The 12,604-nt window shown below is 48.9% G+C and overlaps 3 protein-coding genes across 3 annotated transcripts; 2 read left to right on the top strand and 1 right to left on the bottom strand.

Annotated features, from left to right (window-relative positions):
• Positions 1-2,604: 2,604 nt before the first annotated feature.
• LOC119324023 lies at positions 2,605-11,792 on the bottom strand. The gene is made up of 6 exons (XM_037597743.1): positions 11,459-11,792; positions 11,317-11,344; positions 11,153-11,223; positions 10,678-10,774; positions 3,330-3,525; positions 2,605-2,697 (listed from the first exon to the last, which is right to left on the bottom strand). Exons 1-6 carry the CDS (start codon positions 11,772-11,774, stop codon positions 2,692-2,694), a joined length of 714 nt encoding a protein of 237 aa, XP_037453640.1. The 5' UTR covers positions 11,775-11,792; the 3' UTR covers positions 2,605-2,691.
• LOC119324022 (wall-associated receptor kinase 1-like) lies at positions 4,292-6,776 on the top strand. The gene is made up of 4 exons (XM_037597741.1): positions 4,292-4,648; positions 4,907-5,225; positions 5,353-5,520; positions 5,614-6,776. Exons 1-4 carry the CDS (start codon positions 4,292-4,294, stop codon positions 6,774-6,776), a joined length of 2,007 nt encoding a protein of 668 aa, XP_037453638.1.
• LOC119324021 (wall-associated receptor kinase 1-like) lies at positions 7,371-10,245 on the top strand. Its single transcript, XM_037597740.1, has 3 exons — positions 7,371-8,702; positions 8,778-8,945; positions 9,053-10,245. Exons 1-3 carry the CDS (start codon positions 7,775-7,777, stop codon positions 10,168-10,170), a joined length of 2,214 nt encoding a protein of 737 aa, XP_037453637.1. The 5' UTR covers positions 7,371-7,774; the 3' UTR covers positions 10,171-10,245.
• Positions 11,793-12,604: the final 812 nt, after the last annotated feature.

The following is a 12,604-nucleotide window of genomic DNA, read 5'->3' as shown; positions in this document are numbered from 1 at the left end:
CCCACGACTCACTTGATGAAATGCCAGGAAGAAAAAGAGGAAGAAGTAAATAGAAAAACCGAGTCATTGACAGGTAGGACCCATGTCCACCTCAACAAGATGGAATCAAGATCTTCCCGCCTAGCCCCCGTTTCGGTGATGCATCTAGTATCATTGGTGGTCGTGTGGAGGTGTCTCCGGTGGATCTATCCTTGTGGATTGCTCGGATCTGGTTGTTGTTCGTCTACGTTCGTGTGTTTTCGGATTGGATCCTTTCGATCTACGTTATTCTTCATCGGCGGCAGTTGTTGTTCTGGTGCGCTGGTCCTATCGGGCCTTAGCACGACGGCCAACTGTCTACAACAACAAGTTGTGCCCGACTCTGGCGAGGGAGGGGCGATGACGGCGGCGTGCCTTCGGCTCGCTTCAGTTCTTGTAGTCGTTTCTAGGTGGTCTATCGATCTAGATGTAATTTTCATTACTTTTGGTGTTCGTCGTACTGCCATGATTGAATATGAATAGATCGGAAGTTTTCTTGGAAAAAAAAAAGAAATGCAAATTCCAGCATATCACTAGATCGAAGAAGAGTGTAGAAATCCTCAAAAGAAAAAAGAAAAAGAGTGTAGAAGCAGTTGCATGGTCCAAAGAGTGTAAGATACTGATTCCTCCATTCATGTACTCCCTCCGCTCGGAATTACTTGTCACGAAAATGGATGTATCTAGAAGTTCTAGATACATTCATTTTCGTGACAAGTAATTCCGAACGGAGGGAGTACTATGCATTAGTCGTCTCATCAAAGACCCACCCACGCTACGACTACGAGCCTGTAGATTACTAGCAGTAATCTCCTCTGTCTGGCTAGCAGCTCATTCTCCGATCCACACTTGTGCTTAATTGCTTAGTTAGGCTGTGAACTCTCGGTGTATTTTAATAGTACACACACCGCGCTCGATTCTCAAAAGAAGAATAGTACCACACGGCTCGCTAACAAATCAGATGTGCGGCTTAATTAGGCTGCTCTTGGCGTACGTAGAGCCGAGGAAGCAATCACGGGCCAGTTAGCGCTGGCTAATCGGGTTTGCGAGGCAAAAGACCGACGTATAGACGTTGAGGCACACACGCATCGCAAATGCGAGCCGAGTCTATACGTGCGACGATTCATAGACGTTGAGGCATACACGCAGCGCAAATGCGAGCCGAGTCTAATGATCCGCTCCGTGTAGACGTACACGGTCGGTCTTTTTGTCTATTTCTCATGTGATTTGAATTTCTTTTTCTTAAATGATACTTCCTCCGTTCCTAAATATTTGTCTTTTAATGCAAATTCAAGCACATCATTAGATACAAGAAGAATGTAGAAGCAGTTGCAAGGTCCCAATATGATGAGAACATTTGTTTGTTTGTGTGTGTGTGTGTGTGTGTGTGTACGATGGAAACCTCCTTTGCGGCGCTACAAGATACCGATTCCTCCATTCATTTGCTACGCATTCATCGTGTCTCATCAAAGTCCTATAACCCACGAGTCTGCAGAGTAGTAGCAGTAATCATGCACCGATCCACACTTGTGCTACGTATATATATGCACTATGTATATCGTGCCATGTGCAGTGCAGTGCAGTGCAGACTACTGCTGTTTGGGGGTAGATCCAACAGCTAGCAAAAGAGGAGCAGAGACGGCAAGAAGAATGGCATCCAAAACAGCGCTCATGGCGGTGGCTTTGCTCGTCCTTGTGGCCGGCGATCTTGCCCATGGCCACGCCGTGCCGCTCGGACGCGCAACCGCCCGGCGGAGCCTCGGCTGGATGCAAGGCATGAAGGGAGGCCCCCCTAGTGGCATGCAGCCATCAGAGACTGCTGCCATTTCTTGGGTGCAAAAAGGTAGAGGATTCCTCTGTTACTTAGTATGTGCTAGCTGCTGCATTGATATGTGCTAACTTCATATGTTTGCCATCAGGCGACGAAAGCAGCTGGGCCGACGGTGGGGAGGAATGCAAGTTCATCGCGCCTGTGCCGGGATTCAAGCTCCCGCCCCTTCCTCCCAACGCTGCCTGAGAAGAGATCACATCACAGAGTGAGCATGCCGCGGCATTGACCATCACTAGGTCTGTCAACAAATAAAGGTGCCGGAGTGTTCAAGGGTGCCTTATATATATTGTTCAATAATAAGGTGGCATCGATCTGCTATGTCTAAGTTACTAAGTACGTTGCCGCCTTCGTTCAGTAACTGTAAGGTTGCAGCATATCAGCTGTATTAATGGGAGAAAACAGTGTGCATTTTGCTTGAACTAGCTCAGTTCTTGAGAAGAAAGCGCCAGTGTGATGAATTGTTGATAAGGGGAAGCATGAACAATTTCAGAAAACATCAAACGAGACTTGAACAGGCTCGCCGTGCATTTTTTTAATTTTTATCGACAACATTGCCCCACAATGCTGAGGTTGTGCTAAAAGAAACTGCAAGTTTGCTCTTGTTAAAATCCATCCTATTAAACTCGTAATACCCGCGAAAAAATTAATCTTGTAATACACGCGAAAAAATTAAACTAATACACAGCAAGGTACACACAACAAACAGAACAAGGAAATCCAGCACCAGTTCATCGGTTTCAAGCCTATAGCATTACGTACCTGCGACCACTTTTGAGTGCGTGCGCGCCCTCGACGAGGTCAATGATATAGAGAGACAGAATCTGACAGGTAGGAGTCCATGTTCGTTATTCCTGTTCAGGCCAGTAAGAGGAAACATGAGTTTTATGCATGAAACAAAATGTCCTCACCAAAAGGTTAAGTGACTGCATTATTTAGACATGTGATTCTCTTAGGGTTGTAGATACTCAAGCAGGAAGATTCTCACAACAAAAAGTTCCAACAGTCACACAAAAAAATCTAAACGATGATGCAAGTTTTGTAAGCGAGCACAAGTTCGTCCCGAGTGCTGTCTCACGTGCTGGACTAGATTAAGTCATCAAGTGGCCGTAGTAAACTCGGTCAACTACATTATATGGATGATGAAAGAGCCAATGACCGCCGGCAGTTCAGTTAAGCACTGCTACACTAGCTGTCTGCAAGACAAAACATCTATTTTCAGGTAGGTACACATGTAAAAAAAATCAGAATAAGCATTGAAACTCTTTATGCCGACATGTGGCGACATGTATGGCTCTGCCAAGAGCTTCCTGGTTAAACAAGTTCTGCCATTGGCTACTGTGCACTGTTCTTTTGCAAAAGTATACCAAGACTTGAATTCTTTTCAAAGTAACAACAGAAATGCAAGTTCCCGCAAACAATAAATTGAAGAAAAGTGTGGATGCGGCTGTATGGTCCAAATATGATGAGATCATTTGTTTCCCACCTGAACTGAGATGGTAAAGATCGCCTGAGTTCGGCCTGTGAAAGGAGCTCGGACGGATTGCTTCCACTGATCAAGCCTAAAGCAGTTTGTACCTGCGACCATTGCCGAGCCTGTGTGCACCCTTGACGGGATAAGAGATTCAGAGCGGCAGAAATATTTCTGCTCGCTGACAGTCCCCTGTTCATGTTCATTTCTCCTGTCAAAGTCAGTACGAAGAAACATGAGTTTTATGTGTGCAACAAATGTTCTTACAAATGGTTAAGTGAGTACTGAGAGTTGTAGATACTGAACCAGGATGCTTCTCGCAAATAAAAAGTTCGGAGAAAATATTCTCACAAGAAACTAAACAACTATGCTAGTTTTGGAAGTGAGCAGATGTTCGTCCCAAGTGATGTCTCATGTGCTGGACTGGATAGGCCATCAAGTGGCCATAGTAAACTCAATCAACTACATTACATGGATAATGAAAGAGCCAATGATCACCGGCAGTTCAATTAACCACTAACCCACTAGCATCTCCAAGACAAAATTTCTCTTTTCAGCTGGGTACAGATGCCAAAATTCAGAATAACCATCAGAAACTCTTTATACTGACATGTGGCGACATGCATGGCTCTGCCAAGAGTGGCCTAGGTAAACAAGTTCTGACATTGGCTAAATGGCAAAGCTGTCGTCACCGTCAACACCCTGGATAACACATAACGAGAACATCATTTACTAATGCTGGGTATAATTGACCGGACTCGGTCCAAGCTAGTGACAGAATCTTCAGGCCTTAGCATCCATGTGCACTCTGGATAACACCTGACGAGAACATCATTCACTAATGCTGGGTATAGTTGATCCGGTCCGAGCCGGTGACTGAATCTTCAGCATGCGTGCATATATGGACTAGCATGATTCTTCAGCAGCTAACACTTCCCACTTCCTCAACAGTCTCTGAAAAGACCAGCAGAGCAAGAATGGCGATCACACTGGTCGTGCTGCTCGTGCTGCTGTTGCTACTGCCAGTGACTCGGGTCTTAGCTCAGGAGCAGCAGCAGCAGCAGCAGCAGCAGCAGCCGACGCAACATGTTGTGCAGCCGGGCTGCCGTGACAAGTGCGGCAACATCACCATCCCCTACCCCTTTGGCATCGGCGCGGGTTGCTTCCGCGACGATGGCCGAGGTGGCTTCCAGCTTTTGTGTGAGGACTCCCTACCAGTGCCACGGCTGACCGTGGCTGACTACGGCATCCAGATCACCGGCTTATCCATTAGCACCGGCGAGGCCCAGGCCTCCCTCAACGCATCACGCCACTGCTACAACAGCAAGGGGGGCATCATCAGCCAAGGCGGCCCGGTAGCTGTACCAATCGTCAAGACCAACCTCCTCTTCTCGGCCACCAAGAACAGCCTCGTCGTGCTCGGCTGCCCCAGCCTCGGCTACCTCAACGACGTTGCCGGCTACTACGTCAGTGGTTGCATGGCCATGTGCCAGCCACAGAAATTCAACGCGTCAGGGTCCTGCACAGGTGTCGCCTGCTGCCAGAGCACGATACCCTCCGGCGTCGACTACTACCAGCCGAGCCTGCTCGACATGCCGAAGAACAAGGGAGACCCGATCTTCTATGGAAAGAGCACGACCTGCCGGTACGTGTTCTTGGTGGAGACAGAGTGGTTAAGTACCGGCTACACCGGCGAGAACTTCAACCGGATAGACGACTTCGCCGTGCCCGTCGTTCTCGACTGGGCAGTACGGAACGTCAGGAACTGCAGAGCTGCTAGGCGCAACGAAACCAAGTACGCGTGCCAGAGCACGGTCAGCCAGTGCGTCAATTCCAGAAACGGCGCTGGGTACCGGTGCGAGTGCTCCAAGGGGTATGAGGGCAATCCCTATCTAGAGGATGGATGCAAAGGTATTCACAGATATAGATCTTGCTGCAACTGGAACATTACTCAACTGTTGTCCCATTTAGCTAAATGTCCACTGTCCTTCTACCATTTTTGCCTCATGCTCTAACAACAAGTTTTGCCAAACTGAAGACATCAATGAGTGTGAACACGAAGAAAAAGACGCATGTTACGGAGTCTGCATAAATATGCCGGGAAGCTACACTTGCGAGTGCCCTCCTGGGACTAGTGGAGATGCCACAGCGAAGAATGGCTGCCAGCCAAAGGACAGTTTCACTTTAGCACTGAAAATAGTTACAGGTAAACAGACAGATCTTCAATTTTTGCCCCTTTTGTTTTTCATGCTATTTTTGCTGCTGCAGAACTAAGGGCTATGCAATATGTCATACACAGGTGTCAGCCTTGGAGTGTTCTTGCCATTTTTCATGTTCTTCTGGCTCTACTTGGGGCTCCAGAAGAGGAAGCTTATCAGAACAAAGCAGAAGTTCTTCGAGCTAAATGGAGGCCTCTTCCTGCAGCAGCAGATAAGTAACAACAATGGCACCAGCAAAGGAAATGGTGGCTTCAAGATCTTTTCCAAGGAAGAGCTGGAGAAAGCGACCAAAAACTTTGCAGCCGACCGTGTTCTGGGCCATGGAGGACACGGCATTGTCTACAAGGGTGTCCTTGAGGACAAGACAGTGGTGGCGATCAAAAAGTCAAAGATGGAAGAGGCCCCGACCAAGGAATTCGCAAGGGAGATGTTCATCCTCTCCCAGATAAACCACAGAAATGTCGTCAAGCTGCTTGGATGCTGCCTTGAAGCCGAAGTGCCCATGTTGGTCTACGAGTTCGTCTCAAACGGTACACTGTACCACTACATACATGGTGACAAGGGCATCAACTCTGATATAGCCTTTGGCACCTGTCTTCGGGTAGCGGTAGAGTCAGCCGAGGCACTGGCATACATGCACTCTTCGGCCTCGCCGCCAATCCTCCATGGAGACATCAAGACGGCAAACATTCTGTTGGATCACAAGCTCACAGCAAAAGTTTCAGATTTCGGAGCATCAAAATTGGCACCAACTGATGAGGCCAAAATGGCAACGTTGGTGCAAGGAACTTGCGGTTACCTTGATCCAGAATACCTAATGACATGCCTGCTGACTGACAAGAGTGATGTGTACAGCTTTGGTGTTGTGCTTTTGGAGCTTCTGACAAGGAAGAAGGCATTGTACTTGGAAGGGCCAGGAGAAGATAGAAGCCTCGTTTTATGCTTCATGACGGCAGTGAAGGTAGGTCAGCACCAAGAGCTTCTGGACAGACAAGTGAAGGATGAGATGAGAATCGAAGTGCTTGAAGAGATCACGCACCTTGTGATAAGATGCTTAAACATGAGTGGGGAGGAACGGCCGACAATGAAGGAGGTTGCAGAGAGGCTGGAGATGCTGAGGAGATACCAGCACCATCCGTGGGCTCAAGCGGATGCAAATCCGGAGGAGGAGCAGAGCTTGCTTGTTATGAACCAACAGAATGTGAATTACAAGTTCACGCAGGATTACATCCTTGATTTGTGAAGGAAGCAGTACATTCATCTTTAGCTCGTAAATCAAAATATTTTGTATCATTATTTTTGCACATTCCCTTATATATGAATTCTTTTGGATGTAAGAATACAAATGCACATATGATGGTGGCCGAAAACTGAACACTGCCAAGATCTAACCTCACAGGTTTCACAGTTCAATGAAATTTTAAAAATGTTCCAGATCAATACTCCAAGTATGTAACTATGCACATTAATTAAATTTAAAAAACTACGCTCATTAATTGGTTAATTTTTTTTATACTAATTAAAAGACATTTAAAACAATAAAAGAACAACAATTTTGCATTTGTTAAATTCCGTCCTAATTATTCGTAATAGAATAATAATTATACAGTGCAAGATATACACAACAAACAGAACAAGGAAATCCAACACCATCGGTTTCAAGCCTATAGCATTTCATACCTGCGAGCCTGCAACCATTGTCAAAAGAGAGAGAGGGGGGTACATGGTTATAACAAACTAAACGGCGATGCTAGTTTTGTCCCCAGTTATGTCTCACGTGCTGGATTGGATCAGGTGGCCGTAGTAAGCTTGGTCAACTAAATTACATGGACAATGAAAGAGCCAATGATTGCCGGCAGTGCAGTTAACCACTTTTAGTCTCCACTAGCATTAACAGGCCTAAAGTTCTCTTTTCAGGTAGGCATACATGCCAAAATTTCAAAATAACCATCAGAAACTCTTTGTACTGACATGTGGCGACATGTATGGCTCTGCCAAGAGATGCCTGGTTAAACAAGTTCTTCCATTGGCTAAATGGCGAAGCTCCGGTCGCTGTCGTCACTGTCAGCACTCGAGATAAAGCATAACAGAACATCATTAACTATTGCTGGGTAATTGACCCAGTCCTAGCTAGTGAACAGATTCTTCAGCATCCGTGAGCATATATGGACTTCCATGATTCTTCAGCAACTGACACTTCCCACTTCCTCAGCACTCTCTGAGTAGACCAGAAGAGCAAGAATGGTGATGACACTGGTCATGCAGCTCATGTTGCTGTTACTACTGCCAGTGACTCGAGTCTCAGCCCAGGAGCAGCAGCAGCCACCGCAGCAGGTTGTGCGGCCTAGCTGCCGTGACAAGTGCGGCAACATCACCATCCCCTACCCCTTTGGCATCGGCGCCGGCTGCTTCCGCAACGACGGCCGAGGTGGCTTCGAGCTCGAGTGCAATGACTCGCGCTCGACACCGCGGCTCACCGTGGCTGGCAATGGGATCCGCATAACCAGCCTGTCCATCATCACCAGCGAGGCCAGGGCCCTCCTTAGAGCAACACGCCGATGCTATGACAGCAAGGGGCGCATCACCGGCAGGAGCGGCGACACGTCCGTACCACTCATTGGCAGCCACTACCTCTTCTCCCAGGCCAGGAACCGCCTTGTTGCGCTTGGTTGCTCCAACCTCGGCTACTTCGTCGATGCCGCAGGCTACTACGTCAGTGGGTGCATGGCAGTGTGCGGGCCGCAACACTTCATTGAGTTGGGGTCCTGCACAGGCGTGGCCTGCTGCCAGAGCACGATACCCCCGGCTATCGACTACTACGAGCCATACGTGCTCGACTTCACAAAGGAGCAGACAGACAAAGGCATAGTCTCCTATAGCAACAGCACAACCTGCCGGTATGTGTTCCTGGCGGAGACCAAGTGGTTAACTACAACACTGACTGGTAAAAGTGAGTACCTCAACCGGACCAACAACTTCGCTGTGCCCGTCATCCTCGACTGGGCAGTCCGAAACGTCGGCAACTGCAGCGCCGCCAAGCGCAACACAACCGACTACGCGTGCCAGAGCGCGCTCAGTGACTGTGTCGACTCCAAGAATGGCAATGGGTACCAGTGCAACTGCTCCAAGGGCTACGAGGGCAACCCCTATCTACAAGATGGATGCAGAGGTATACACTGTTGTCCTGTTTTACTGTTTCATTTCCTGCTCCTTCATCTGATGAATTGTTTTGCCAAAATGGAAGACATCGACGAGTGCAAACGCAAAGAAGAGCAACCATGCTACGGCGTATGTGCAAATACTCTGGGAAGCCACACTTGCCAATGCCCGCCAGGGACTAGTGGAGATGCCACAACAAAGACCGGTTGCCGGCCGAAGGACAATTTCACGTTAGCACTGAAAGTAGTTACAGGTAAACAGATAATTTGGCAAATGTGTTGCTCTCGCAATTTCACTGTTGCCCCTGCAATTGTACTTCAGAAAGCTAATGATAAATTGATAATGCTATGTCGTGTTCAGGAGTCAGCGTTGGAGTGTTCTTGCCTTTGTTCATGTGTTTCTGGCTCTACTTGGGGCTCCAGAAGAGGAAGCTTATCAGAACAAAGCAAATGTTCTTCGAGCTAAATGGAGGCCTCTTCCTGCAGCAGCAGATAAGTAACTACAATGGCACCAGCACAGGCACTGGTGGGTTCAAGATCTTCTCCAAGGAAGAGCTGGAGAAAGCAACCAGCAACTTCGCGGCCGACCGTATTCTCGGCCGCGGTGGGCACGGCATCGTCTACAAGGGTGACCTTGAGGACAAGACAGTGGTGGCGATCAAGAAGTCAAAGATGACGGAAGAGGTCCCGACCAAGGAATTCGCAAGGGAGATGTTCATCCTCTCCCAGATCAACCACAAGAATGTCGTCAAGCTGCTCGGATGTTGCCTCGAAGTAGAAGTGCCCATGTTGGTCTATGAGTTCGTCTCGAACGGTACACTCTACCAGTACATCCATGGTAGTAGGGGCCTTGACTCTGACACAGGATTCCACACCTGCCTTAGAATAGCAGTAGAGTCAGCCGAGGCATTGGCATATATGCACTCTTCAGCCTCGCCGCCGATTCTCCATGGAGACGTCAAGACGGCAAACATTCTGTTAGATGACAAGCTCACAGCAAAAGTTTCAGATTTCGGAGCATCAAAACTGGCACCAACTGATGAGGCCCAGATGGCAACGTTGGTGCAGGGAACTTGCGGTTACCTTGACCCAGAATACCTAATGACATGCCGGCTGACTGATAAGAGTGATGTGTACAGCTTTGGTGTTGTCCTATTGGAGCTTCTGACAAGGAAGAAGGCATTGTACTTCGACGGACCGGAGGAAGATAGAAGCCTTGTTTTATGCTTCATGATGGCAGTGAAGGTAGGCCAGCACCAAGACCTTCTGGACAGCCAAGTGAGGGACGAGATGAGAATCGAAGCGCTTGAAGAGATCACACACCTAGTTATGAGATGCTTGAACATGAGTGGGGAAGAGCGGCCAACGATGAAGGAGGTTGCAGAGAGGTTGGAGATGCTGAGGAGATACCACCACCACCCGTGGGCTCAAGCAGATGCTAATCCAGAGGAGGAACAGAGCTTGCTTGCTATGGAATAACAGAATGTGAATTACAAATTCACACAGGATTATGTCCTTGATTTTGAAGCAAGCAGCACATACAGCTTTAGCTCGTAGATCAAAATATTTTGTTCCATTTTTTCTCCGTATCCTTTCAGACATGTGTTTTTTTGGATGTAAGCAAACAAGTGCACATATGATGGTTGCAGTAAAGTGAGATCTAAACGTTACACGGGTTGTACAATTCAGTGAAATTGTAGAAATTATCTAAATCAACAATATGCAATATGTATAAATTATCTAAATCAGCAAATTGTGTTAGATATGCCCTAGACTGGCGAAGTTCAGAATATAATTTACTCAGAGAGATTATTGCAAACTTGGTGTCGTCGAATCATCCCTTTAAGTCGCACATATTCATCCCTTTATTGATTTATGCAGAGATGATCAGTTGCACATAATCAGTAACTTACAGCACCGTGTCACGAGAGATAGTCCCCTGTTCTGTAAAAATAATAGCTAGCGCCCTGGAGATTGTGAACTTACAATGTCATCGAGAGCTTGAGAAAGAGACATGTCTCCATATGTAGAGGTGATGTACTCGGACATAGCTGCATTCTGGTGGTCATGAAGGACAGATTGCCTGGTTACAAGTAAATAAAAGCTTAGAGCCATAAGTTACAACATAATTGTCAATCAACTGATGTGAAAGCATACATTGCTCCATAGTACGAGCTTCTGTCGTAGCCTAGTTCTCCTGTACAGTCTTTTAGCTTTCGTTGTTTGTTTTCCTTTTTGGTTTAGAATTTCACATTCTGGTTCCCGTTTCAGGATATACACTCTGGTTTATTATCTGCAAGATGTGAATACACCAAAACAGATATCACAACTTGTCACAAGGTGATGTCAATACTGACTGTAACTGGGAATTTCTTTGGCATCGTGACACAACGTAGCTAGCAGTATTTAATTGACATTATCACTAAATTTGAGTAAAACGAGGGAGGGTTAGTAAAGCTACTCCGACTGAGCCTCGCTGACGAGCTCCCAAATGCTACCCTTCTTCTGTTGCTCATCAGCCAAGTCTGTCCCCTGCAATAGCAGCCGCACGAAAGTCAGATTGAATGAACAGCAGCGGCCAAATAGAGTATACAGATTTGACACTGAATTTTCTAGTCACCACACCTGGTCGATGCTTGCTTCGAGGTCCAGCCTGAAAATTTCCCCAAATCGGGAGAGATAAACTTAGGGAATCAATTAACCCCACAGGTGCAACGGAAATCGAACCGAAACAGAGGTGAGAGGAGCTCGCGGCGCGGGCACCCACCTGACGGCACTTGTGGAGCTCCCACCGCGTCGGGTTTTAGAGGCGGAGTGGACGAGGCGGCGGCGGGGCTGGAACTGGCACTAGCACCGGCAGCGCCGCAGCGGCGTCGAACCCTCCGGCGACCCGCCGGGCGGGACGGGACAGCGGCGCATGGGAGCCGGGGAGAACCGCCGGAGAAGAGGAGGAGGAAGGGGCGGTGTGAGTGACTGACTGGCAGCGGGCCGCGGCAGTTCGGGCCTCCCGGTCCTTTGGCGGGCCGAGCGTTTCTGTCTCCTCGCGGCCTGGAAGAAAATACGGCCCGGCAAGAGAGGTACATGGATCTCCGCCGAATCGATCCTCGGCTTATTCGCCGAACCGTTCCCGATTATCCATCCTCCAGAGTTCGGATCGAATCGTACCCGCAGGAGAGGCTAGGGTTTGGTTGGATTGGAGATGGAGAATGGCCGCTCGCGAGGATCCGGCGAAGCCTATGGATGGACCGGCGAAAAGAGAGCAAAGATCCAAAGCACACCTAGCACTCCCGGGGATCTCGGCAAGGTGGACACCGGGCATTCTTCCGGCGGACAAGAGCAGATCGAAGGCCTTGACTGGGACAACGACAAGCTCCAAAGGGACCGTCGTGCGCCACGTCCCAGAGGACTTCCTCGCCAAGTTCACCCATCCTCACCACCGCGACAACGTCATCGCCCGCGGCAACTTCGAGCGTGACCAGCTGCAGCTTCTCCCCAAGCCTTGGATCATGGAGGCGCAAGCAGAGCACCAGGAGATGAAGCACCATGTTCAGCTCAGCTTGGAGGGCATCCCCTTGCATGCCTGGAATGAGGACACCATCAGCCGCGTCATTGGCATCGACAACGAGCTCGACTACATCCTCCCGCGCTCCACCCGCAAGGAAGACGCACGCACGCTCGGCATCCCAAAGGTGATGCAGCTCTCGCTGCCTGCCAGACGCGCGCAGCGGCGAGGGCGTGGCCGGCGCCGTCTCCGCTACAGAGTCCTGGTCCACCTGGGGCTCCACGAGGACTACTCCGGCGCCAACGACGACGACCCAAGGGCCAACCCGGACATCTACGAGCACACTTGGCACCACCGTGTGGTGGATGGCGACCGGGCGCCGCCAGACACCCAAGAGGAGCCTCGCGATGG

The sequence above is a fragment of the Triticum dicoccoides genome, chromosome 6B (genome assembly GCF_002162155.2).
Source record: "Triticum dicoccoides isolate Atlit2015 ecotype Zavitan chromosome 6B, WEW_v2.0, whole genome shotgun sequence".
NCBI classification, from domain to species: domain Eukaryota; kingdom Viridiplantae; phylum Streptophyta; class Magnoliopsida; order Poales; family Poaceae; genus Triticum; species Triticum dicoccoides.
This window is presented reverse-complemented; position numbering and strand designations above follow the sequence as displayed.

Coding starts and splice junctions, on each gene's coding strand:
- LOC119324022 (XM_037597741.1), top strand. CDS start 4,292: ATGGCGATCACACTGGTCGTGCTGCTCGTGCTGCTGTTGCTACTGCCA. Junction 4,649..4,906: donor GCTACAACAGCAAGGGGGGC/ATCATCAGCCAA, acceptor AGCCTGCTCGAC/ATGCCGAAGAACAAGGGAGA. Junction 5,226..5,352: donor TCTAGAGGATGGATGCAAAG/GTATTCACAGAT, acceptor GCCAAACTGAAG/ACATCAATGAGTGTGAACAC.
- LOC119324021 (XM_037597740.1), top strand. CDS start 7,775: ATGGTGATGACACTGGTCATGCAGCTCATGTTGCTGTTACTACTGCCA. Junction 8,703..8,777: donor TCTACAAGATGGATGCAGAG/GTATACACTGTT, acceptor CCAAAATGGAAG/ACATCGACGAGTGCAAACGC. Junction 8,946..9,052: donor AGCACTGAAAGTAGTTACAG/GTAAACAGATAA, acceptor TGTCGTGTTCAG/GAGTCAGCGTTGGAGTGTTC.
- LOC119324023 (XM_037597743.1), bottom strand. CDS start 11,774: ATGTACCTCTCTTGCCGGGCCGTATTTTCTTCCAGGCCGCGAGGAGAC. Junction 10,775..11,152: donor GTCAGCGAGGCTCAGTCGGA/GTAGCTTTACTA, acceptor ACTTGTAACCAG/GCAATCTGTCCTTCATGACC. Junction 3,526..10,677: donor CTCAAGCTCTCGATGACATT/GTAAGTTCACAA, acceptor TGACTTTGACAG/GAGAAATGAACATGAACAGG.